Source organism: Molothrus aeneus, chromosome 4 (assembly GCF_037042795.1).
Source record: "Molothrus aeneus isolate 106 chromosome 4, BPBGC_Maene_1.0, whole genome shotgun sequence".
NCBI lineage: Eukaryota > Metazoa > Chordata > Aves > Passeriformes > Icteridae > Molothrus > Molothrus aeneus.
Window position 1 is genome coordinate 15,829,923 of NC_089649.1, and position 26,299 is coordinate 15,856,221.

The 26,299-nt window shown below is 44.4% G+C and overlaps 1 protein-coding gene across 2 annotated transcripts in view; it reads left to right on the plus strand.

The window, feature by feature from the left end:
* The first annotated feature begins 4,483 nt into the window (after positions 1 to 4,483).
* The window catches only part of ZNF827 (zinc finger protein 827), a 112,090-nt gene continuing 90,274 nt past the window's right edge, over positions 4,484 to 26,299 (plus strand). The window contains exon 1 of one of the 2 annotated variants that reach the window (XM_066547979.1): positions 4,484 to 4,550. In XM_066547979.1, the coding sequence (XP_066404076.1) occupies positions 4,493 to 4,550 (58 nt within the window). In that variant the 5' untranslated portion in view covers positions 4,484 to 4,492. Of the gene's footprint in view, positions 4,551 to 17,987; positions 18,075 to 26,299 lie in introns of those variants that run through there. The other variant, XM_066547980.1, reaches the window with a different exon arrangement.

Here is a 26,299-nt window from a genome sequence, read left to right on the forward strand (position 1 = left end):
TTAACTGTAGGCCTCTTTAATCTCAACCTTCATTTTCTTTACCATTTCATTTATTTTCATTACTTTAGCCACTGAAAAACAGGTGAAGTCAGACTCAATTACATTGTTTTGTGTAGTACCTTAATTAAACATTTCAAAGCATCATCCAGAGATTGTGGCAAAAAAAAAAAGTTCTATTTTCTATTTTTTAAACATTTACTGTAAAGAAGGGGAGAAAACCGTGAGCCAATAATATAAAAAACCCTCAAAACTCAGATCTTTTTTGCCTCTGCCTTAACTCACTAATTGGGTCCAAGCTTCCTCACTAATTGGGTTTCCAAAGAGAAAGACAATCAGAACCACATTTTGCTTGTGGTAATTTAACTGAGGTATAAAGTATTGATTAGCTTATTTACATTTCCTCTAAATGTGCTTTACACCAAAGTGTGAAGAATGTTGCAGAGGAGAAAATAAAGGCTCCAACTTATTTCAGTTATCAGAGCAGGAAAAGGTGTGTAGGTAACTTGACAATTTTTTGCCAAATATTCCAGCACAAAACAATCAGTAACACAAATGAGGGAGAAAAGGACAGGCAAAGTATTTATAGAATATAAATACTGGGATTTTTCTTTCCTCTTCACTTTCTCTTCTGTTATTTTCAGCCTCACTGCGAGTGACAAGTGTCATTTTAATTTGCAGGGAGGGTTGCTAAAGCAACTTTCAGGAATGTATTTAATCCTGAATTCACAGGAGCCATAATGGGGATGGAGGGGGATGGATGCAGGACATCCTTCCTGTTCCATTCCTAATCCTCCAAGGTCACTCAGCTGATGTGTGACCTTGCAGTTCAGAAACTGCTGACCCAGATCTTTCCCCTGCCCCATGGGAGGATGATATAATCTGGGAGTTCATGAGTGGGACTGTGCTACCTGATCTCTGTCAGAGGTGGAAGCAGCCTGCTGGGATGGCAATGCAGGAAGTATGGCTGCAGTGAAGAGAAGTTCCCTCAACAGGAATCTCTGACAGATTTATTCAGATCAGAAAACCTGCAAGTTTCCCACTTGTATCTTGGCAGGGTGGAGGGGGAAAGGCATCCTCTTTATCTGGCTTGAGAAACCATAAACCCCATTAGGACTGACCTCCAGGGCCAGGCCATTCAATATTTTACCTGAAAGTATAATTGCTCAAGTCACTGTAGGAGGATATCTGAAAACTTCTCTGCACTTCTCAGAGGAAACTGGTTGTTTCAAGGAGTCTTTTGTAGGATTTATCAAAAAATTGTATATTTTACAAATGAACATTTGTAGTTCCTGCAGTGCTGGATCGTGGTGGGCCTAAGTGTGCTTTTTGTGGAAGTCTGATCTGTGACAAAAGCCTTCCAGAGGGTGATTAGCAAACACAGTAGCAGCTAATTCTGATAAACTGCGGGTGAGCAAATCGACCTTTGTGTAACTTGCCTTGTGTGCTGAGCATTGGAAGGGGCAGGTTTGGGATGGGGAGAGGGAGACTTAGCAGGTGGGTTTCTGACACTGTGGCTCTGCCCCTGTACATCCTAAATGAGCTTCTGCGATACCATACACATTAACCGCTCGTGACAGGTCATATTTTCAGGGTCAAAACAGTCAGTAAGATAGGGGGGGTGTGGGTCTTTTCTTAAGAGATGGGCATCTGCATGGAGAAAGAGAATAGAGTGAAATGCTTAACAGAGTGCCACAGCCTAGGGGACTGCAGGCAAAGTGTGTGGTCTCAGTCTGCATGGCCCTAATGGCCATTCAGTCATAGGCAGTCCTTGTTTTCTGCTTTGGAGGGACAGTTTGTAGGGTCTTTGGAACCCATCTGAATGCTGACTCCAAGTTTTTGTTTTCCCGAGTTAATTTTAGCAGCATCTGTTTTCCAGTCTTGTTCAATGTGTGCTACACAAATGCTTTTGCTAGTGTGGTGCAGAAAAGGAGGAATGATGGACAAGGTGGGTGGCAATTGCTTAGATTTGCTCTCTCTGTACTGCCACTGAATGTCAAACCATACCATGTTACTGGGCTGTGTTAGATTGCATGTGGACACAGCATTCCTGTTAGTTAATACCATCAATTTTAGCCAAATGGCATTCCTTTTAGTTTAATAAATAATAATTGATTTTTTAAAGTTGGACTTTGCCCTTAAACTAGGTTTAGGAACCTACAAATGTGTTGTTTTGAGCTGAACCAGTCTTTCAGTTCCCTCTACAGTCCACAGAGACAGCAAGGCTTCCCTAGAGAAATTCATCCTAACTTCCACAGGATGGGGAACAATTGCTTAATTCCCTTTTTTGACAGCAGGTAACCTAGAAATCTAGGTTAAATTAAATGACTCTCTCTCTCTCTCTATCCCACTGAAGATTAGCAGAATTTGCATTTGTTGTCTATGGCTTAAAAATCCCCAAGCCTGTTATCTTCCACCAATTTAAAAGAGTTTTGGAGCAAAACCTGACACTGCTGCATGTCTGAAACTCTGTCAACAGCAAAGTGGCTCAATTAAGTGGAATTGGTTTGGAAGGGGAGAATTGTGAAGTGGCACTCAAGCTCTGGCAGGTTACCTGTGTTTCTCTGGCACAGTCCCCACCATAAGCTCAGTGTATCACCCTAAGTTTTATGTTCTTAAAGTAGGGAAAAAACCAACCTTAAAACAACAGTATTTCAAATCTGAACTGGAAAATGGTAATGCAGAATGTGAAATCAAGAGAGCAGGAGGAAGAGGGTGGTGCCAGGGCATCAGAAATGGGCCAGCAACCATTTCATCTGGATCAGGAGCAACTGAGTTTGCCTGGCAGTGTCTTAACACCTGGACTGCAAAATGCAGTGGCTGAGGTGAAGGTATATGATTAATTCTGCTGATTCTGTTATGGGAAAATTGATTTCTGGCAAAGAGGAGGAAAGAGCAATTGGGGGCAGTAAAGTGGCTCAAACCTTGGAACAATTTGCTTTTATACATGAGAGCTGGAATCATCAGCCTCTATGAGCAAGACCCTAACTATGAGCAGATCAGTGAGAATTTTGTCATTGATTAAATTGGGACCAGGATTTCACTAATTCATGACTAATTGGTAATCACAGTAAGTAATTACTAATTATGGCAAATGTGCAACAGTTGTGTTGCTGCCTGGAGCTGAGCTGTTAACTCCAGGGTTGGGGTTTTTTTGGTGTTTCAGCATGGGAAGCAGGGTTCATAAATCCCTGTGTTACTCACAAAAAGCAGGACTTGGCTGGTGAAAATGGATGCATGGAAGGACCAGTCAAGTCAATGAAAGGTGAGGTCTTTCCTCTTCAGGCTCTCAGACACTGCTTGCTGACCTAAGTGTACTAAATAAAATATTTGTAGGTGTGTACTCAGTATGACAGAAAAAGCTGATTAAAAAAAGAACATATAGTAAAAAAGGATTTTTCTGGAAAATGCTGGCATCATGTCAGTGGTAAATACAAGCATTCTCATCTCATGTTGATGTGATAGCCATTTCTGTTTATAGATACTTCTTGAGGAGATTCAGTGTTTCAGAATAGATCTCTTCTGTCCCCAGTCTAGCTGGTTTCTAGAGAGCTGTGATAGTCAGTGAAAGAGGTACGAGCCTAGAAAACAAGCTGACAAAACTGGTGGTTTTATCAGGACTGTTGAAGAGAAACTCAAATTTTAAATTTATGCCCATTAAGAAGTCTGAGAAAAAGCTGGTTTTCATTTAAAAAAAATCTGTAGAACAGAAAAGTACTTGGTAGGATTTCAACATCAGGGTTTGATCTTCTGTTTTTCCTGGCACCCAGTACTGAAAGGGGAACTGGGAGAGGGGGGCATAAAAAAATAAAACCAGTTGGGGTGTTCCACCAAAGGGAGGTAAAAACAATCCTTTGATCAACTGCACCTGCAGTTCTGGAAATTAGCAGCCTGGCTGCCACCTGAGTCTGTGTTGTAATGAATCCTGGTTTCCCTCAGAAGGAAACTTCTGCATGGTGAGGCAGAGTCTGGTAACCAGGAGAACTTCCCTGAATGAAGATGCAGTCTAAAACAGACTTCCAGGAAGGTAGCTGAAGGCTAACAGCAAAATGTGGTTATTTTAGCTCCTTAACACTTGTCCTATACTTTACAGCCTGTTTCCATCAAACACCCAGGAAGGGTTATTACTGTTTCTCTTCTACAAAAATAAAATGGGCTGTTGAGTGTGGTGATGGGGAAGATGCCTCAAGCTTCTGCTTACCCAGACTGTGTTCAGGGGTTAGTGTTCCACAGGTCTTAAAAAAAAAAAAAAAAGCCAAAACCCAAACCTACCCAGCCTAAACCTTACCTACATCTATGACTGCAATTAAGGGTAAAAAGCCTCGGCTGCAGTTTGGCTCTGGAAGCACCTGCACTTAACTTACATTGTTAAAAGTTCTCTGAATTCCACCTGTGACTGAACCACGTAGCACACAGTTTGACCAGTGAATGTTGCTGTTCCTTTCTTCCAGATCAAAGGAGCAGAGGCGAAGGGAAGAATCTAAAAGAAAGGTTGATGACACACAGAACTTCACACTGCAGACCACTGCTGTATGGTGAGCCCCAGGATACAGGTAAGCTAAGCCAAATTTCTTTCTTGAAGGAAAATGTGCAGGTATTACCTGATATTTGGCTATGTCAGAGGGGGAAGCTTGTTGAGGAAAATGCATAAACAACTAGTAGAAGTAATATCCCTTTTCTGCTAGCCCTAGGCAGCTTCTTGGTGAGTGGTTGGGTCACAGATCCAAAGATATGGTTCTGAGGCACCTGCAGTCATAAGCTATGTGGGGGCCTCAGTAGCCTGACACAATTCTGGATTCTGCCCTAAAGGTGAGACTACAAAAAGATCCATTTTTAAACCAATTTATTCTGTATTTGTGCCTTGTGTGATGCTTTCTGTCACATCCAAATGTGACTGCATCAGCAATGCTACTGCTATGACCAACTTAAAATCAAATTAAGAAGCAGAAAGTGCAGACCTGAGGTCAGTGGTTAAAAGTACCAATTTTCTAGGTGCTCAGTATATGGTCATCAAAAACATAGGAGTGGTAGAACTAAAACAGGTGAATAGTAACAATTGGAAACTCAGCTTCTAAATACAGAATGAATTGGCAGAGTGACTCCTTTATTTCCAGTCTATGTTCTCCAATTCAGAACTTTGAAAACTCACTGGTTTAGGGTTGTACAGACTATCACAGGCTATTGAGTTACAGTAGCATAATGAGGTGGCTAACTGTGTGTTTTTCTCCTCTCTGGCACATTTGAAGTGAAAGAAAAGTATTTTAGTCTAACACATTGTATTTGCCATTACAACAGTTGAAGAGGGTGTGCAAGAGCAGTTAGGGAAGCTCAGTCACAATTAAGCCACAATTGCATACCATGTGGGGTCATCTTTATCCTGATTTTTGTGTCTAGCTCTTTCTCTGACACTGCTATGGAATGTGTGCATTTTTGCTGCAGTTGTTCTCTGTGCTTTCCTGGGGGGGAGGAACATGCACAAATACTTTGTGAAGAAGGTCTGGAATAGAAATTGCAGTATCAGAAAACTTGTTTTGGCAGTTTGAATGGTTAACAGCACCAGCATTTACACATTTGACTGGTTTGAGATTAATGGGTGAAATTCATAACTCCTCCAGAGTCTCATTCACATCTTCTGCATTAATAGCAGGCAGTTCCACAGCTAAAGCCCTAGGAAAACGGCCCACGTGAAAGCCACTGCTCAAGTAGCAGATCTTGTGGGATATTGAACTGAGGCATATCTTGTGGGATATTGAACTGGGGAAGCTTCTGAAATGGGGAGGTATCAAGGGACAGACAGCAGCTTTGGTTCACCAATGATCTAGTAGAATATGTGGAGAGACTTTAGAAGTGCAGGTAGATGTGCTGTTCCGCTGTGTAATTTTCTTTAAAACATTGCTGCCCACGTTGTAGTTTTAATTAAGCAAAAGGGAAAAGTTGGCTGCTAAACATAATATCTTTGGGCTAATGCTCAAGCACAAATTGAGCCATGCAAATACACAGCCAACCAACTTGGTTAGTTCTAAAGTGGCATTGATGAAATCTTCTGGCTTGTTGTTCTTTTGTGTTTTCCCCCCCACTAATTATCTTGTTAGTTTTACTCAAAAGCTGGCATTACTATATGGTAACTAAAGATCTGCCTGAAATTTTGCTTTAATCATCTAATTTTTAGTGATTTGGCATGTTTAACTTTGAGGACTAGAAACAGTAGTGCCACAGATGCTGTGCTTGTTTCCGGGGACTTGGTTGGTTTGGGGGCAGGTTTTAATGGTACTTCTCCTAAACACAAAGGAAACAAAGCATTTCCTTTGAGCTGAGTGTGGCTCCATCCAAAGCATGCTAGGAGTCATGGTGTGGTTCCATCAGTTCCATGCAAAGCATGCTAGGAGTCATGGTGTGGTTCCATCAGTTCCATGCAAAGCATGCTAGGAGTCATGGTGTGGTTCCATCAGTTCCATGCAAAGCATGCTAAGAGTCATGGTGTGGCTCCATCCAAAGCGTGCTAAGAGCCTGTAAGAATCTGCGATTAGGACAGAAGCAAGGAAAGCTTCAGTTAGAACTGGAATCATCTCAGTAGGCTCCAATATCTCAACAGAGTGGGGCAAACATCCTTACATTTGCTGTGTGTTGTGTGTGGCAGCGAGGTGGTTTCGGGCCCTTCCTCCATCCCTGTCCTGATCCAGAGGGGCCCGGTGCGCACCCAGGGCAGCTCGTACGGCCGGGCCGGGGATGCGCTCCGGGAGCCGCTGGAGCGCGGCTGCCGCCGCCCGCGGGGAGGGACGGGCACCTGCCTGCTCTGAACGACGAAGACGGGGGCTCCTCCCAGAGCTCGGGAAAAGGATCCGCGGAGCCGGGACAGCGCCTTGGGGGAGCTGCACTGCTCTGGGTGCCCCGTCTCTGCTCGCCTGGTGCCGATCTCCTTCTGCTCAGGCTCATCACAGAGGTCTTAGCAGGCTACCGTGTCTTGGCCCGATGGAATGGCAAGCTTGTCCTTGCTTAGAGAGATGCAAAAGTCGCTTAATTGGTGCAGGATTTTTTATTCCTGCACCCATAATAAGTCACTCTTTTCTTCAGTATTGTTACCTTATCACTAGGAAACAAGTACTGGCCTGTAACTTAACCTTTCTGCCCTGGTGACTTTGCCATCCTCTGTGTATTGGCACAGGCTTTTCCCTCAGCAGACCTTCTCCCTTTTGGGAACAGGATTTTGGGTAGAGGTCCTATCTTAAAGTGCTGGGGAGCAAGGCCTGAAAAGTTGCCTGGCTTTGAGATGTGAGCCACGAAAGAAGTACCTTCCTTCCAAGTGCCTCCTGGCACTGGTGCCTGGAGTCTGAGCACATACAATCCTTTAATACAGAGCTCTAAAGGCCCTAGAAGTTTCTTTAATTTTTTTTCTTTTACTGTGGCAAAATCACATGTTACCACTTTGTCTCTAAGAAGGCTTTACTGCACCAGTAAAAACCTGAGGCTTGGTTGTACAGAGAGCAGCTAAAAACAATATGACAGTAGTATGGGAAGTCTTTCTGGAGACAATGTCACCGAGGTAATAAGGAGACTTTAACAGGGCCTGGAGAGGAGCAATTTGCCAGAGAAGGCCAGTTTGGAAAGTACAGTCAACCTGTTTTGAAAGATACCGGTCGGATAAGTCTTCATACTGCAGGAAGTTGCTGAAGGCATGGCAGTTTGGAGGTGGGAAAGATTTTGGTAAGGATGATTGAATTTTAGTAACAAATTAAGCTAGAAGCTTTGAATTAGATAGGATGGTCAATCGCAGGAAGAATATAAAGCTTAGATATTCATGTAGGTATTCATTCCACCCCAGAATATTCAAGAATATTCTGGGGTGGGATGAAAGGGAGGGATGTACCTCAGTTGTAAAGATAAAATGGGAGAAACAGAGAGCTGTAAAGAACTAGATGAGGCAACAGTTCAGAGGTAACTTGGGGAAGAGAGTGGGACCCTAAACTTAAAATGTGTATAAATTAAATATTCTGACTTATTGCATGATGGTGTGACAATTTCAGCCAGCTAAAACATTTGAGCTGTCAAGCTGGAAGTCTTCAGACTTTCCTTACAACCTAAAATATCTTCATCTTTTTAGCTTCATTTGGGTGGGGCTTGGGTGATGTTTTAGTTTTGTTTTTCTTTTTTTGTTTCCTATTTTGGAACCTGGAGTACCTAGCTTCCAGTAACTTGTTGGACTTAATTACTTTATGATAACTCAGAGGCACTGAGTGCATATTAAGCAGGGCCTTTGGTAAAAGCCCATGTGTTGTGAAGGTCTCCAACAATGTCAGCAATGAAGAATGACAGTCTTCACATTTTTATACTCTCCAGTGATGAGTGTTAGGAGTTCTCAACATTTTTAATAAGTTGGTGAAGTGCTATGGAAGAGAGAGAAGTAGGTGTGGTGTCAGACTTGACCCAGCTTCCTTGATTAGCATACCCAGCTGGACAGCAGAAGTAATTATGTCTGACATGGTATCACAGCTGTGGGGACTGGAGGCTGGTATGAATCATAGAAGCCTGACAAACCCTGAATCGGAGAGTTTCTCTACTCCACTGTGCAGACTTTTTCTTTTTTTTACACTAGAAGTCCAGAAAGATGTTCCACACTGTTTCTTCCTAATCTTGGCTCCATGGTGGTATCCTCTCCAATGCTGTTTTCTCTTGGAAAGCTGCTCTTGTGTATCTTCTTGGCCCACTTCCCAATTGCTCTGCAACTCGATTTTAAAGCCCCTGATTTTACTTTTTCCCCCATGTAAATGAAGCAGCACAGTGTCTTCCTTCTGAGTTGAAATGATACAGCTCCTGTAGAGTTCATAAGGCAACCAAAATGTTTTGTTTCTGATTAACACTGTTCTTGGCACACTGGGGGAGAGGCCACCTTACTTAATGGTTATTGAGATCAAGAAGGCTTGCTCATGTTCTTATAAGCTGCCATTCAATATATTAGAATGAATAAAACCTCCAAACTTCAATAAAGATTTCCAAGGAAACCCAACAATAACATCTTGAATCTTACACAAGTCTATGGCCTTGCTGGATCTCTTCTCTAAAAGTCAGTCACCTCTATTTTCCCCTTTTATCCTCTATTTGATGGCCTTTGCAAGACTAAGTGGGAGATCCACACCTTCTCTGGCTAGTTAGGGAATACTTCAGGTTCCCACCTGCTTCCAGTGATTCTAGCTCATGCAAAATCCTCCATGTAGGAAATATGGAAAAAGTATTCCTCCCTTTAAGAACACTTCACCTTCTTTCTTTCCCTCTTCTTTAATACAAAAAATGTGGGGTTTTTTTGTTTTTGTTGTTGTTAGGAGGGAGACATATGAAAGGAGTGAGACTAGAACGTATTTGAGAGAATCTGTGTATTCTTGTATTTTCAGACCCTCAATTCTTGATTCATACAGCTGCTTTTTGAGGAGGGAAACACACAAAGGGGCAACCCCCTGCCCCACGACTCCTTCAATTGTTTGTTGCTCGAGTTGGGGGAAAAGAAGTGCGTGAGACCGTGTTCCCTGGGACCGTGACTCCATCTGCAGGCAGGAGCACGCCACTCTCCACCCAGAGCCACCACGACCTCCGTGCAGCATCGAGCCCCTTAGGTCCTGAGTGACACCGCTGAAATCCCCCGGTGATTCTCAGTGCACAGCAGTAGGTTTTGTCCCTCCCAAAACCTAAATGAGAACAAGAGTAATAAGAAGTCAAATTATATGGGTACCTCATGAATTTTACTTCTGTGACCTGGGCACCTTTAGTGCATACAGCCAACGTATATGAGGAAATTTGTGTGCTTACTGGTGAAAGGAGAAAATAGCACTAAGGAAGTATGGCTGCAGGTTAGTGAGAAAAGCAATTAAATCCTGTGGCCACAGCACCTACATGTCAGGGATGTATTGATGATGATGGTTTGCTGGGAACAGCAGCCTTAAAATTCTTTATCTAGCTTTGTTGGTGAACTACCACAGGCAGGAGAGCATGTCCCCAGCTGAAAGGTGGAGGTAATGATGCTTTGCAAATGTCTAAGAAAAAAGGCAGCTAACTTCCAGTGCTTGCATTTTAGAGGGATTAAAAATACAGTCAGCCTTCTACCTGCTCTGCAGTTTCAAGTTCATTTAGTTTGTATAATCAGGATACCGAGGGAAGAAGAGTGAGAAAGTAAAACACCAACCATGAGTTTGGAATGATTAATTAATGTTTTCTATTAAGTAGCTCATAAAGCAGTAGCAATTCTAAGAATACGTATTTGGACATTAAAGAGTTCTGAATATCATAAGGGTGTTTTTGGTGAAGAGTCCTAGCAGCTAATAAAGCCTGGTGGAATATTTGTGTTCTGTAAACTACTTCCATAAAACCAGACATGAATACTATGTTTAGGAAACAGTCAATGCTCATATTACAACACTTTCACTTAGATTGGGAGAGTCCTTTTGAGATCATCTATTCCAGCCTCAGTGCTCAAACAGGTAAGCTAAGTTGTTCAGGCAACCTCTCTGGTCAACCTGTGCCAGTGTTTGACTCTTCTAATGGTAAAAAATTTGAATTATGTTCTTGTGTTCAGATGGTACACACTAGTATTGTGTTGTTTGGTTTGGTTTTGGGGTGTTGCTCCGGTTTTGGTTGGTCTTTTTCCATGTTGTGCCCCTTACCTTTTCTCCATCAATGGACACTGCTGAGAAGTGTCTGACTTCCTCAAGCTCCTTCCCACCCACCAGGCATTTGTACAGATGGGTGAGATGCCTCTGAGCCTTCCCTTCTCCAGGCCAGACAGCGTCAGTTTTTCAGCCTCTCCTCGTGCAGGATATGCTCCAGTCCCTTAATCATCTCTATGGCCTTGTACTGGACTCTCTCCAGTAAGTCCAGATCTTTCTTGTGCCAGGAAGCCCTGAATGAGATGCAGCATTCCAGAAGCAGCATCACCAGCACTGAGCATAAGTGCAGGATCACTTCCCTTCACCTGCTGACATCTGTCTTCCTCCTGGTGGCCTTCTTGGCTACAAGGGTGTATTTTTGGCTTGTGGTTGCCTTCTTGTTACCAGGATCCCAAGGTCCTTCTTGGAAAAGCTGCTTTCCAGCTGGTAGATGCCTAGGATATGCTGGTGCCTAGGACTGTTCCTCGTTACTTTGCATTTCCCCTTTTGAACTTCAGGACATTCCTCTGCCCACTTCTGTTGAGGTAGTACTTCTGAAAGGTGACACAACCATCTGGTATTATGAACCACTCCTTCCAGTTTTAAATCATTTGCAAACTTGTTGAGGATGCAATCCTCAGCTTTTTTTGTATGGAAATGAAAGCTGCTTCTCTCCAGGTATTACTACTTCTCCTTTTTTTCCTACTCATGAAGCTTCTCTGTGGAGTTTTTCACTATTATTAGTCTATTCCTTTTGGACAAATAATTTGCATCTTACTGTAAACTACAGACTTGAAAGAGCTTGAGTGGCCTTAGACCTGCTGAAAAGTAGGGACTACAAACAGTAATTCTATCAGTGTTAGCAGGGGTTGAGGAAGCCAGTCTGTATTTGTAATATCTCAAAAGACAAATAACCTTCTCCTGTGTGTTGTACAGCCCGATGGGGAAGTGCCAATGCAAGGAGAGATTTCCTCCAGGCTGCACGCCTTCATGCTCAGCAGGCTGACATGCAGCCCAAACCCTTCTGCCTGCCAGTACGTGATGGCTAATCACTGAGAACATGAAGCATGGTCAAGCATAGCTGAATTCCCTGTGAATTCATCACACCAGGCAGATGAACTCTGCTAGAAGCTTGATCTCTGCATGGTCCTTCCCTCCCTTATCCCAATGGATTTCTTTCCCTTGGGAAAGTAAAGTCTCAGCACCGCTGTATTTTCTTGTCTCCCAAATGCCCTTCTATCTCACCCTTCTTTAGGTATTCAAAGAGGGCGTGGCTGGCATCAGTGCCACTGCCATGCCCCTCTGTGCCTGCCTTCCTCCCCCTGTGTCAGAGGGGATGTGAAAGCACAGTCCTAGATGGCAGCTGAGCTCCTTGGGGCCTTGTCAGCTCTCATGGTCCAGTGCAGTCTCACCACTACTCTGGTGTTTTAACAATAGAAAACTAGCTAGTTAATTGAGAAACCAGAATTGATTTCCCTGAGGAATTTGCCACCTTGCTGGTGCAGCAGAGACTCTGCCTTTCAACGTAAATGTAACAAGGTGTTTAAAAACTTGGACACACTTCCATTTAGCAAACAGCTGTGGCTTAAAATGCTGTTGCCTTGCTACTTAACGAAGCTGCAAGACTTCTCACTGAAGTAGGCAGGAGGATAAATGCATTCTGTTTTGCCAGTTTGGGGAGTGTTTTTTTCCAGGAGGAGGTAATGCCTTAAACCATGGCTGGTGTTTGCTAATAAAGCTGTGCCTAAATCTTCAGTTAACCAGTGACTAGAAAACTATTAAGCAGAAGCAAAATGAGAGAGGGAGTTCTCTGGGTCTTACTCTGATTAACCTTAGACGATTCTTAGGATGGGATAAAATTATTGATTTCAATGCACTTAAATGTAGAATATAAAATTATGCAAAAAGATCAGGATTGGAGCAGATAATTATCCTTTTTTATTTCCCCATTTGTAACTGCAGTAGCCCTGAGCTAAGTGTTCCAGTCCTCAGTTGACTAAACAAATTCTTTTCATCAGTTCAGAAATTGCTTAGTATTTCAAGTTGTAAAATATTAATTTATTTTTTCTATATTTAATCTGTACTGGGTAAGTGGTTGCTCACTCAGACTTGGGGGAGAACTTCTGCATTTCAGGTATCTGTAGGCCTAACTCCAATAGTCCTAGGGTCAGGTGAGTGGTTGTTTTTATTTTGTTTGGGTGTTTGGTTGGTTTGGGGGTTTTGGTTTTTGCAAAATAGGCTTACAGTAAAGGGATGTGAAGAGATGATATATAATATATAAAATTATATGCAATAGCATTACATTATACATAAATTATGGAAATATGAAATTGAAAAGCCAACTGCAGTTATGGTAAAATAAGAATCACAAAACTCTTTGGTAACCCTGAAGAAGCATCCTATAATATTTAAGTAGCAACAAAATTATGTGGACCTTCTTCAGACCCATAGACAATGTATTTCTGGCCTGTGAAATCTAGAGTTTTATGTCAGAATGGGTTTAAGGTCACCAGCCTTAAAGTGTTGATTTTTTAAAATTGAAATTAGAAGCTATATCATCCTTCCCAGGCAGTGTGCTATTCTAACAGCTGAAAACTATGAACACCATGGTTTTTCTGAAGAAGTATTAATGTGTTAAATTTGCAGCTCAACTAGAAGCATCTTGTGCTAAAGTTTGTTATAAAGTGATGATGGCTAGTTAGTTTGCCAGGATTCACACAAGATTCAGAGAAAGCTGGTTGTGTTTTAGCAAAGAGGCATAGGTCATATTGCACTCTTCCTCCTTGATGCCTCTCCATTTGGAGGCTTTGAGACCAGTGGAATTCTCTAGTGGAATTCTTGGTCTTCAAGAACATTTGTGATTCAACATACCCTCTGCAAGAGTTCTTGCCTAGAAGTGGCTGTGGGCCTTTCATTTTAAGAAAGAAGAGGTTAAAAACTTGTGGAAGGAGAATTTCGTAATCTTCTAAAAAAGCTGAAGCCTGTGTGTCATTTAGGATCTGCTGGTATGTGAGTGCATCTCCCACTTGGTAATTGTTTGTTATCTGCCCTAGGATGAGACTCATCAGACAGCAATGGCTTCTGATCATTGCTCATTGGCCTTTGTGGGGTTGGTTGGTGGTCTTGCCAGTCACTAACTTATCATTATTAATTACTCTTACAAACCTGTTACTTAGTGCTATTTGTTTGCAGAGCAACTGCAAGCATGGATGATGGTATCCATGAGCTGTTGTCCTATGGGCTTGTTCAGCCCTTTATGTTTGCCTTTCAAGTGCTTAAGAGCAAAGAGAAGTTTGTAATCAAATGGTCTTTGAAGGACTGATTCATAGTTACTGCTGAGCAAGGAAATATTGGCATAAATTAAAGCCAGAGGAGTTTATGCTGTTAAGGGTAATGGCCAACACATGTGAGAGAGATGGTAATTTCAATTAAAACTAGTGGGCCTCATTGTACATGTTGAAGATACAGAGGCTGTAGAAGGTATTTGCCTATGCTCAACAAAAAATTAATCCAAATATAGGAGTAACTTTAAAAAGAGCCTGAATAACTCTCTGCTGCATGCTCAGGGACACACAGAACTGACCTGGCCTTCCTTTTGGTAGGTGATACTTAAAGCAGAGGCGGCCATAGTTTGTTTTGAGAGGGCCCAGAAAAAGGGTTAAAATGGTCTCATTTTTCCCCTCAATGCACTTTTTTTAAAAAAATCTAACCCTGGGAGCAGAATTCTTTTAAGTGTCAAAGAATAAAACAAGGATGCCAGCTAATTTAAGTTTCTGTTTAGCAACATTTTCAAGTATTTGGTACATTGCATAAAGACAGTTTGGATGCTAGATATGCTGCAAAGGTTTTAGGAATGTTACATCATTTATTACTGTTTAAAACTTTATTTACTCAATTTGTTTCATTTTTCTCATGTGTAAGTGAAGAAAATATTTACTTTGTTCAAAAGTGGTTTCTGGAGCTGAACTTAATTCATATGTGTAATTAGGTTTGGTGTTTGGAAGGTGCCATACAATCATTACTTATTAATAGCAGGACCTGCAGAAGCAATGCATTATTTATATTATGTTATCTGTGGACAACTTGCAACTGTTTTCTTGTGTTTGGACTAAAAATGCTCAAAAGTGTGGTCAGCTGACTTAATTATTTCTTTTTGTGCTATACCATCAAACACATTATTGGGGATTATTTTTAAAGTGGCATTTTGTCCTTAGTCACCTTCCTGAAATCAATGTGTAAAACAGTGGGAAAATAGGATGTGCCTATGGTTTCAGTGGGAAGGCTGGATACTATCTGTTGACCAGGACAAGACCTGGAGTAATGCGCTTAGCCAGGATAGAGATGAAAAACCAAGTTGTTCCCTAAGAGAGTATTTCCAGGTGTGGGGCTAGAAACTCTTCAAAGCTAGAGTATATAAAGTTTCTCCCTGATAATTCATTCAAGCATTGGGATTTCTTCCACTGCAGAACACTCTTAAGGCTTGGCCCACTAAACTCCTAGGAAAACTGTTAGGATGTCTATGGAAGCCAAGGTCACCCTCAGAGAGATTTAATGCTGCTCTGCTGTGTGCCAGTCCCCATGGCCCTTTCAGAGAGCTCTGTTCCCGTGGTGCCTTTTTGCTGCAGCCACCTCAACTCCCCTAAAGGGGGTTTCAAATGATGGAGGGGAAAAAAAACCCACACAGCACATTGTAAATTAATGCTGACAATGTCAACATTAATTTATGCCAGAAAGGCATGAGGAATAGAGGGTGGAAAGAGTGGTAGTGAAGAACACAGTATTTCCTGTGTCCTGCTCTCCTGGAGCACCTGGGGAAGGGCTGCCACAGCTGTGGTGGATCACAGCACAGAGCCAGCACTCTCTCCCTCTCTGAAATGGCCACTTTGTGGCCTCCTGCACAGACAGGATTGCTGCTCACAAAGCTGGCTTAGTTCAGCACAGTTGCCATTAGAATGTATTGCAAAAATAAGTAAGGAGGTCTGGCATTGCAAGTTCTGCAGTGAAGAAAGTTCTGGTGCTAGTCCCAGGCATGTCAAAATTGAGGTTTGTGAGCAACAGTGGAGAATGCCTCTGATATTTTTGGTTATCACTACTAACATGGTGGAAATCGCCAAAACCAGTATAAACTGGAGAACTGAGGGAAAAGGCAGGACCTAAATCTTCTGAGGGAATCCTGTCTCTGGTACTCTTGGTCATGAGTAAGTGTAAGGCAGCTGTTTGGACTCATCCCTACCTCCAAAATCTCTAGTACTGACAGTTACCCGCTTTGGTTTTACCTCTGGATTAAAAATAAATTAATCTCTCCATGAAAATGAAGTATTTTAGCTGTGTTGTGAAATTATAAACCACCTGAAGCCAGGAGGAATTTGTTTTGTTTCAATAGATGTGTACCCTGTGCATGTGGTTTCGAAACTCAGAATTGCACAGGCATGGTAGTGAACCTGAGATTGTCATGTGTGTAATCTTTTAAATACTATTTAGATTTCTTTTTCCTTCTGAAAGGCTCAGTGTGGCTGTAAAATGAGTATAAGATTATGTGAAACCATTCTGAATTGAAGTGATTAGGAGTTTAAATTTACTGTTTAAAAATATTTAGGTTGCAGATTTTTGGTGTTTTGTGTTTTCCTAGGCAGCTGTTTATTTTTAAGAAATTGAAGTTAAGATGAAAAATAGTGTGATAAAATGATGAGTCAGGTTGTCAAAAGCCAAAAAAGTCTAACAGGTATACATGCTATAATAATGCGTGTTTTTATTTTTGCAACATCTGACTCACAATCTTGATTATGTATTCTGCTAAGTTCAAAGTTTTCTTACACAAAGAGAGAGCTATATGAAACAACTATGCTTCAAATAATTTTACTTCAATTGTTGTAACAGGTTTTGGAGTTTAAATCATTAACAACCTCTGTGTGAACTTTTATCCAAATGACTGCAAGTCACAAAGAGAGCACTTCTCTTTCACGGAGTACCTTTTGTGCTTTAGTGAGACCCAATCCCTCTTCTATTTTTTTTCTCCACCTTCATGTCTGTCTTTGAAGAAAGATGTGTGATTTGTGAAGTAATGAGAGTATGTATCAGTTAATGAAAGCTGCTATCCTGGCTTCATAATGCACACTGGAATTGCTTCAGGATCAAGCTTCATATACCTGCATTACAGCAGGGAAAAAAAAAGTAAATTTCAGAAGTCCAGATTGCTGTGTGCACTGTAGACGTATCATGTAGCAGTTAAATCAACCATTAGGGGTGACCTAATCTTGATTTCCTCCCCCCTCCACACACACACACACACACACACACACACACCCTCAAGGAGTTGTGATTTTCACGCTCCTTGTATTCTTTCCACTTTTTAAAACCTGCACCAGAAGTTGTCAGGATACCAACCTGCCCACCTTTCTTTCTGGCTTATTTTGGGTGCTTGTTTTGGCCTGGAGGGAGTTGTGTATAAAGCAGCCTCTCCCTCCCACACCGAAGTTTGGCTGCATAAACCCCTTCGGCCCCTGTGCTTTGTGAAGGGATAGCTGAGCCCATCCAAAAAATTCTGTGGGGTTAGCTGTGCACCACAATTTTGCTTTTCTAACACAGGAAGACAAAACGCCGTAATTAAAAAAAAAAAAAAAAAGGTTGATGCTATTATTTTCGTTCTCACCACAAACGAGGGGATTACAGTGCCAATGGTCAAGACCCACAAATTCACACACACGCCTTTTTTGTTTTTTAATTTTAATTTTTAAAAATTTTTTAAATTTTTTTTTAAGAGCGGATTGGCAGCGGGTGCAGGACCGGGGTAGCGCATCCTCCGCCGCCGCGCAGCGCCGCGCCCGGAGCCCGCGGGGAGCGGGGGCACCGTCCCCTGTGCTCCAGCGGGGCGCGCGTGTGTCTGTGCGTGTGTCCGTGCGTGTGCCCGCCCGCCGGGGCTGTGCGGGGGTGTGTGCGGTGTCCCTGCCCGCCCGCGGGCGCGCCGGGAGCGCCGCCGCTGCCCTTTGATCCCGGCGTTAGTGTTAGTTAGGGGCCGGCAGGAGCGCGGGGCGCAGCCCTCGGCACCGCCGCGCCAGCCCTCGCCCCGGCACGGCGCCCGGCGCCCGCCCGCCCGCCGGGAACACATCCCCGGCCGCTGAGGGATACTGCGACCGGGGACAAGCCAGGTGCACGACCGGGTTGCGGGGGGGTGGGGGGGTGGGGGGTGGGGGGGAGAGGAAAAGAAAGAGAGAGGGGGAGAGGGAGCCCTTCGCGGTGGCTCCGAGAAAACCGGCTTCAAGCCCCCTTTCCCCCGGCGAAGAGGGAAAACCCGCCCCGGTTAGCGGCTCCCCCGGGGGCCCCGGCTTTGTGCCTGTCCGTGCCCCCCCCTCCCGGTCTTATTTGATCTCCCGTTAAACCAAGGAGGAGAATGTGAAAAAAGGGGGAAAATGCCCAGGAGGAAGCAGGAGCAGCCCAAGCGCCTCTCTTCACGTAAGTGCCCCCTCTTTTTGCCATTTTCTCCTTCCTCCTCTCCCCGTCTCCTTCCCCTCTGCAGCCGCCTCCGTCGTTTCGTGCATTAGTTTAGGGTTACAGAGGTGAAACTGACAAAGACACAGCCTGGGTTATTCCTCTTTTAGGTCTGAGCTAAGGCAGCCATGTTGGTGATGAACAGCCTTGTGCCCTTTTAATTTTTCCTCTCTCTCCTTTCCCCCCTTCTTTCTTCGCGTCTCTCGCCCTTTCCTCCCTCTCCCTCCCCTCGCCCGTGATTGTGCATTTGTGCTAAGGGGGGGGGGGGGGGGGGTGGAGGGGGGGGCGGTGTGGGTTTCTCTTTGGGGCCGGAGGGAGGGGGGTCTGTTTTATTGGGGTGGGGAGGGGGGCTAAGCACGGGAGGGGAGGGCGGTGAGAGGGGAAGCGGCTGCTGGCGTCTTGTGCGGAACCAGCCGAGAGGTCTGTCCCCGGCTAAAGGTTGCGGAGGGGCTGGGCGGCCCGGGAGCGGGGGGTAGGCGGGCAGCGGAGGGGGCCGGCGGGGCACCCCACGCCGACCCCGGGGCCACCCCGGAGGGGGCCGCGGCCGCCGCCGGCGGCGTGGGAGGGGGCGGCGGGGAGGCAGACCGTGGCAGGCGAGGTCCCTGCAGAGCAGGGAGAGGAGGCGGCGGCGGGCTCCGGGCTCCTCCTGGCCGCAGTGAAATGAAGGGTCAGGCGAGCCAGGCGAGACTCAGGCTTCGGCGGCGCTGCCCCAGACGAGAGCAGCAGAGCACAGGGCTAAAGTGCATCCGATCCTCCGCCCGCGGGCACCCACTGCGCTCGCACACACACACGCACACACACATCCCCTGACACTGCTCACCCTGCCCTGCTCCCGATCGCTCCCTCCCCCTCCCTTCCTGCCTGTTTCTCCCCTCTTTGCAAAACAGTTAACTTTTCTCCCGCTCCCTCTCCCCCCGTCTCCTTGTATTCAGCGCTCGGCAGCTATTGAGAGGGAGGCGGAGAGGAGGGGAAGGGACCTAAAAATACCCTGCCCCTGCACGGCCCCAGGGCTGCTTTAAGGAGAGCGTGGGGTGGATGGAGGGGTCATTTGTCTGTCCCCGACACATCTGCTCGGAGCGTGCCTGCAGCCCCTCCGCGCCGAGCTCAGGGCAGGGCGAGAGCTGAGCCGCCGGTGCCGGAGCCGGGCTCGGTCACCGGGAGTTCACCGGGGCGGCTCCTGCCCCTGCCCGCGGGGCGCCGCTGCGGGCGGAGCGCGGCCCGGCCCCCGCTCCGCTCTGCGGGCAGAGGGGCTGGGGCAGCGCTCCCCGCGCCCTTCCCGCACCAGCACACGGGCCGGCATGGGAGATGTGGGCGCGGGGGGCGGCAGGCTGGGGGCGAGGGGGAAGCGCTTTCAGCCCCGCAAGATTTGTCTCCCCTTTTCCTTTCCTGCCGCCTCGAGGCAAGGGCATGAGTTGTGGTGGGCTTTGCTTCGGGGGGGGTTGATGTTCGAGGTTGGTTTTGGGGGTTCCCCCCCCCGCCCCCCCTTCTCCCTTCCTCTTGCCGTTTGTCCCCGCACAGCCCTTTGGGGTCCGCTCGCCGGAGGAGCTGAGCCAGCAGCCCCGGTTCCTCCCGCAGAGCGTGGCCGGGCTCGGCTCGGCTCGTGGGGAGCGGCGGGAGCGCGGCGCCCGCCTCTGCAGCGCCCCGGCCCCGGCGCGGCGGGCGGGGGCAGGGGCCAAGCCCGGGCGCTCAGGGGCGTTCCGGGGGGCGGCCGCGGGGGGCCCGGCTCGGCAGGAGCGCCGCGGGGCTCCCGGGGCGGGCGGAGGCGGCGGGGCCGCGCCGGGCTGGCGGCTGACCTTGCCCTCGCCCCCGCCCCGGCGCTGCCCTCCGCCCGCCCCTGGGGCTGACATCAAACCTGGGCTCCATCTTAGCTCGGCCGGGCGCTGCCGAGCGCGGCGGCGGGGGCTCGGCTCGGCTCGGCTCCGCCGGGCCCGGCCCTGCGCTGCCCCCGCCTCCGGGTTGCGGCTGAGGCCGCCCGCGGCCCCGACCTCCTGACCGCCGCGCCGGGGGAAGTCACGGCTTTTTCTGGGCCGAGGAACAATTGCCTTCATTGTGCACATAGAGTTCGGCGTGTGTTATTATTTTGATTTTTTTTTTTAAATACGGCCTAATTTGTACTTCTTTCGGATTAATTTTTTAGTTCAGTTCATGGGAGGAGGGATTTTTTTTCCTGGTGTGTGAAAGGCGCACCCACCTTAGTCCCACTCGAATGCTGCCTTTTAGTGGGATTTATTTATTTTAATTTCTTTTGCAACTAGATTGCACTGGATCCAGAGCTATTATCTGACAATAGTAGTAATACTTTGGATAACTCAGAATAATAGTGTTCTAGATTAAGAAAATATCTTGGAATTCAGTGTGCAGATGGTGTAAATAGTGATTTGGTTTGGATGGTTTTTTTGTTTGATATTTTAGTTGTTGTTTTGGGGGTTTTTTTAAGCAACATGTTGCTTTGATGGGTACTCAGTGTAAAATATGTTTTATTCTCTGGTTCTCGCTGGTTTCAGCAATACATTTCTTAGCGGGACAGAGGGTGTATTTCATGTTGAAGTATCAATGGTGGCAGAAGAATGTAAAGTGCCCCATGCGCATCCCAGAAGGAGCTGTCAGCTGCTGTGCTCACCCTTGACTCTGCCCCACTGCGGGCACCGCGCTGTGATTCACTCCCAAGTCATGTTGCAGGTTGCTGCTGGTGCCCGAATGCTCTCCAGGACACCTAAGTGATGTAGCATCCTACCAAACCTCCCTGTTGCCGTTGTTTGGGAATAAATAGTCACATGTCGATACACAGAATCATTTGTGAGCGTTACAGTGTAACTGAGCAAATGTAACTTAGCCTGGCAAGTCCTTGTTGGCTCTAGTGCAGCTTGGGTAGCAAGAACCCTGTTCTCACGGTTGCTGGGACTTCATTAATCCCTCATGCATTGTTACATACCCTGCAGAGCACCTGAGGATTGCTGTCACTGCTGACTAGCACCCTGATTTTGTACTTCTGCCCACTGACTCCACTGGACAGCCCTCACCTACATTTGCAGGTAGTTTCACTTGAGGAGACTGCCCTGCCAAAAAACATGTGATGGTGAAGAAGTCCTCTGGACAAGACTTTGCTGGAGATGTACCAGGCTGCTGCAAGAGTTTAATTCAGTTCCAAGGGAGCTGCTAGATACTGACATCTCAGTGTTTGAGGGAAGAGAGGGGTTGATATTATTAGATACAATAATAATGTGTTTGGGTGGCATCTGCTTAAAATGGCAGAGTTAAGGTTGAGCTTTCAGTGACTGGAGTTGTTCGCAACATAATTTAGTTTGGAAAGGTCCTTTGGAGGTTGTCTGGCCTAGCCCCCTGCTCAAAGCAGGATGAACCTCAGGGTTCACTCAGAGGGATGGGCCCTTTGAGGCTCCAGTATATTTACACGTATTGTAAAGTGGAGTTTTTGTGTCCAAAGAAGTCAAGTTTGGGGAACTGTTGAGTTGCAGATGCCAGCAGAATGTCTTCAATCACACTCTGTGAAACAAAAAGAAAGTGCATCCTTCTTAATTTAAGATACAAATGAATGAGGAAAGGATTTTAGATGTTCGTTGACAGACCATGGCTTGTTCATACCCAACCAAAACACTGCAGCTGTGTGGACTTGGTTTACAATGGCAGAATTAAGTCTATAACTTAAATTTTTGCCCAGTACATGTGTGTCTTATGATAACATTTGGATGTGGCTACCTTGACAAGTCAATTTACTTCCACTGGAATGTTTTAAGGAATTTTGCTCATTTCTGTGTGTATGTGCATTAGGAGGGTTTTTTTCCAGCTACTTTAGCAGTTCGATATTTGTTTCTCACTTATTCAGCATAAGAATCTTTAAAAATGTATATATAAACACAACCCTGTCTTTCTTCTTGTTGCCTCGCTTCCCATTCTACCTCAGGCTGTTGTTTTCTTTACTGAGGATTCCTGAAAGTCTGCTACCTCTGAACTTCTCATGTGACTCGGAAGAGCTCAGCCTGAGAAGTAAAAGTTTTGGGAAGTCTTCAGGCACTCGAGTAAATGTTTAAGATCTAGAGCACCACGTTGCCTTAAGTGCAGCAATCGATACTCCTTGGGGTTTGGTTCTGTCTGGAGGCTTGTCAGCAATGCAATTTGCGAATGAATGCCACAATTCCATTTATTCAAAGCTTGCATTTATTACCGTCTCAGGCAGAATTAAATGCTACATTGAGAAGTTTGAACTGCTGCTAGTTTCTGAGGAATGTTTTCAATGCAGGACAAACTGCAGTGGCAGTTTCTTCTGGAGTTGTTTTGTTAAAGAAGGAGATGCAGAATTGATACAGTACTAGTTTCCATATCAAAAGTTGGATATCTGACTATGAGCAGGTCTAACTCTTCTTCCTTTCATAGTCAGGTACAGTTTTGGATATTCCAGATACTGTGTTGAAGTGTTCAGCTGTTTCTATACAGTAAAAAACACTTGAGCTCTGTGAAGCTTTTTATTATATTGTGTCTTTATTGCTTGATTATATCATTACAGGAAAAAAAATGCTGTCAAACAAGTAAATTAACTGTGATTTAGAGCTTCCTTCATTTTTTATTTCTGCAGCTTGCTTCATCTGATACTTTCTGATAGCAAGACAGGATGCATTGGATGGGTTTTTCAAAAGACTTCCCAATGTCAGGAGTGCTTTTGCTGTTATTTGGTAGTTAAGAGTTGCCGCCAAGACAAAACACTTTTGCCAGGAGCAGCAATCTTTCTCTTTCAGATGAATTTTTTTACTTTACTAGCACACATGGCATGTATAAGGGGAACCTTTTATTTATTCTTCTAACATGTTTTATTTATTCTTCTAACATGCTTACTATTTTTGACCTCTTACCACTGCAGGGATCTTGATATGGCACATAGTTCACAAGAGAATCCACATAGGGAAAATTATTATTTTTGATGAGGTTAATAATTTCAATGCTCTCATTATGGTTGTGCTCGTGGTGCTGTAATGCACCTCTCAAATAAACAGCAACCTTTTGGTGGATTGAGTAACAACCCCATTACTCCATCTGAAAACACTTCTCTCATTTTGTCCATCTTGTGCTAATGAAGTCCTCACAGATTTTTCAAAAATACCTTTTCCCTTTATGGGGACCCTTTCTGACATGTAAAATCTGTCTCTTTAAATTTGTATGCTGATTATTTTGTTTGTTTGTTTGTTACTAAGTCACTTTTACATGATCATTCAGTGATAAACGTCTAAAGCACATCAATGGTAGGCTATGTCTTAGTGTTGTCTGATGGTACAAAATATGGATAGATCACACTGGAGTATAGGTTGGGCTACCAAAGAGTGTTGTGCTCATTAAGTTAATTAAGTCTTTAGGATCTTATGAGTGAGATTTTAGAGGGGGTAGGGGTGCCAAAGATTTAGAACAAAACCACAAACCTTAGAGTTGGCCAAACAGCAAACCAGCAGGGAGAGCAGTGGAATGGGAAATGTAAGAGCATGCAGAAAGAATGCATTTTTACTTTTAAAATGGATGAAGAATGAGTATGACTTAATCTTTCTAGCAGAGTGATTGTTGTCTTTCTCAAATGTAAGAAGGCAGGAGTAGAAGGAATTAAGTTTAGAAAAAAAAGAAGGAAGAAGAGGAGCCAGGAGGAGCTGGCTGTTCAAAGTGAAGTATTAGTAATTTCCTATAATTTAATCAGACCAGATCCCAGAGCAAGATAATGAGAGCATGACCTACAAAAGAGGACTTTTTGGAAGTTAAAAGGGTTTCTAACATGAAGCTTCACAAGGCATGTGATTTGTCATGAAGCACTGTATAGAGGACTTTTTTTTTTCCCTTTCACATTGCAAAGAAATCATAATATAGCAAGAGTTCAGATGGTTAAGGAGAGCTGATATGTCTTGTGTCCAGAATCCTTTTACTATTGCAGCTTTTCAATCATGACTCTGGAGCATATACTCTTTAAGAGTATATCTTCTAAATAAAAATTTGGGTTTTTTCCCTAGTTTTTTGTTGCCTAGTTTGCTGTTCATGGTACATGATTTGTATCATTTGGGTTTACGCATACAAATCCCTACAGGATGTTTGGAAGCTAAAGTACCATATGCCTTTCAAAAAAAATAATAATAAAAATACTATACAAAATACCTGGACTACAAAGTAGCCACCAGTATATAATAGGATCCAGTTTTCATGGAGATGGGGGGAGTTTTCTTCCTCTCTCTTTTTGCCCCCCAAAGTAAAACTTTTTTTTTGTTCTACCTTAAATGTTTTCTCTGAACAGTACATATTATGTATTGATATGGGCATGAAGAATAATAAATTATATTTGGGTAAAGGAAAAAACCCCAAACCTTCAAAAAGGTGAATGATATCCCTTTCTCCAGGGATTTTCCTTTTTAAATGTAGTTGAATAAAAAACCTCAGACCAGTACTTCATTTGAAGGGATACATGCTCTAGGGTACAGACAACATCAATGCTGCACTTATACACTGCATTGTGGCTACTACAGTGGAGGATTCAGCAGCTTGTACCCATAAGCTCACTTGAAAGCTTGTCTTTTAGGTTTTCTTTTTTGCAGACTGACAGTCACCTTTATGGTACTGTTATTCTCCCAAAGACAGTTTCTCTTTTCCTTGCTTGGTATCCTTCTTGGTCTAGACACCAAATATTTTGAATGTCCAGTTTGAATGTCCTGTCTAAACCTGACAGTTTAGGAGTTAGCTCTATTCCTTGAAATTTCTTCTGCCTTTCAAGGGATTTCTTTGTTTGGGGCATAATTATACTGAGTATTGGAGTTCCAAGTTAAGCCTAACACTAAGATAAGGCTGTTCCATTTTGCAGGTTAAGAATTCACACAGAGTCTGAGTTAGGGTAATTTGGAATAACACAAAGTCATGTTTAGGGTTTTCTTCTGAGAAACATTTAGTGAAGAGAGAAAAACCGGGCTGCATAAACAGTCCTTTTCCTCATTCTTTTCAGTACTTGGACAACAGGATTGGGAGCAGAGGGGAAAGAGTGACTAGTGCTGATAGCACAGCAGACCAGGAGAGGGAAGGTTGCATGCGAGACTGATGATTTAGTTGCTGTTTAGAATAAATCCCATTAAAAATTCAAGGGTTACCAAGTGGTAGCAGTCTTTTAATGAGTGGTATAATCAGCAGTTTCAGCAAATGAAATTAGGTTCCAAACATCTGCACTGGTTTTTTTTCTTTTATTTGGGGTGCTCTCGCTAGGGTAGAAATAACATTTTTGAAGAAACTCAAAGCTGAGCTACTGTCCTTATCTCTTTGAATTCTGCATGGCCCTACTCTAAGAACTCCCTCCCTCAAGAAGGGTTTGTAGCTCTGCTGACCCTCATCTGGGGTTTGCAGCTTGGATGTGGTTTTCCTCTGTTGCAGGGCCTTCTATGCAGGTGCAAATAATTCTTTTCAGCATGGTCTCAAGTTTTATCTGAAAGTTTCTGAAAGGGAAAAGACTTGGCACAAGCTTGCTTTAAAGTTACAACTTCTCATTTTGGACATGTCCTGAATCTTGGTGCTTGTTACATTGTGTATCAGGGCAAGTAACTTTTAGAAAAATGCATTAAAAGAGCTGCTGGTTTTACTGTGTGTCTTTAGCTTAATGAATAATCCCTATGTGTGACTTTAATGAACACAAATTCTTTGCATGCTTCTAGACTTCACTTTGATTTGTGTAGTAGGACAAATAATTACTCATCTCAAAAATTAAAATACGAACAGATCTTCCTCAACTAGATGATCATTATCTGGAGTGCAGAGTAAGAAACAGAGAGGGTGGCAGACAAGTGTATTTAGACAGCAGCTGGTGGTGTAGCTGTGTTTGTGTGCTTTCTTGAAGCACAGCCAGAGTCTCTCCCTTTATAAACCACTGTGCCAAATCTAGACCTGGCAACTAATGACTGAGGACCCATTTCTTTGTGTGTTTGGAGCAGAACTTCCTCTTACCTACCTCTGTTTCCGGCACTTTGAGCAGATGAGGAGCCCTTCTCAGGCACCAGAGTAAGCATAACAGCCTAGAGCTGCTCCAATTTCTGCTGCCCCCAGGCTCTCACCCTGCTCTGGAAAGGAAAGGCTGACATAATCCTTTTGTCAATTCTGCATTGCCAAAGGGAGTTCTTTGCACAGTGAATAACTCTGAAGGGAGCTCTTCTGCCCACCTTGAGGTACTTGAACAT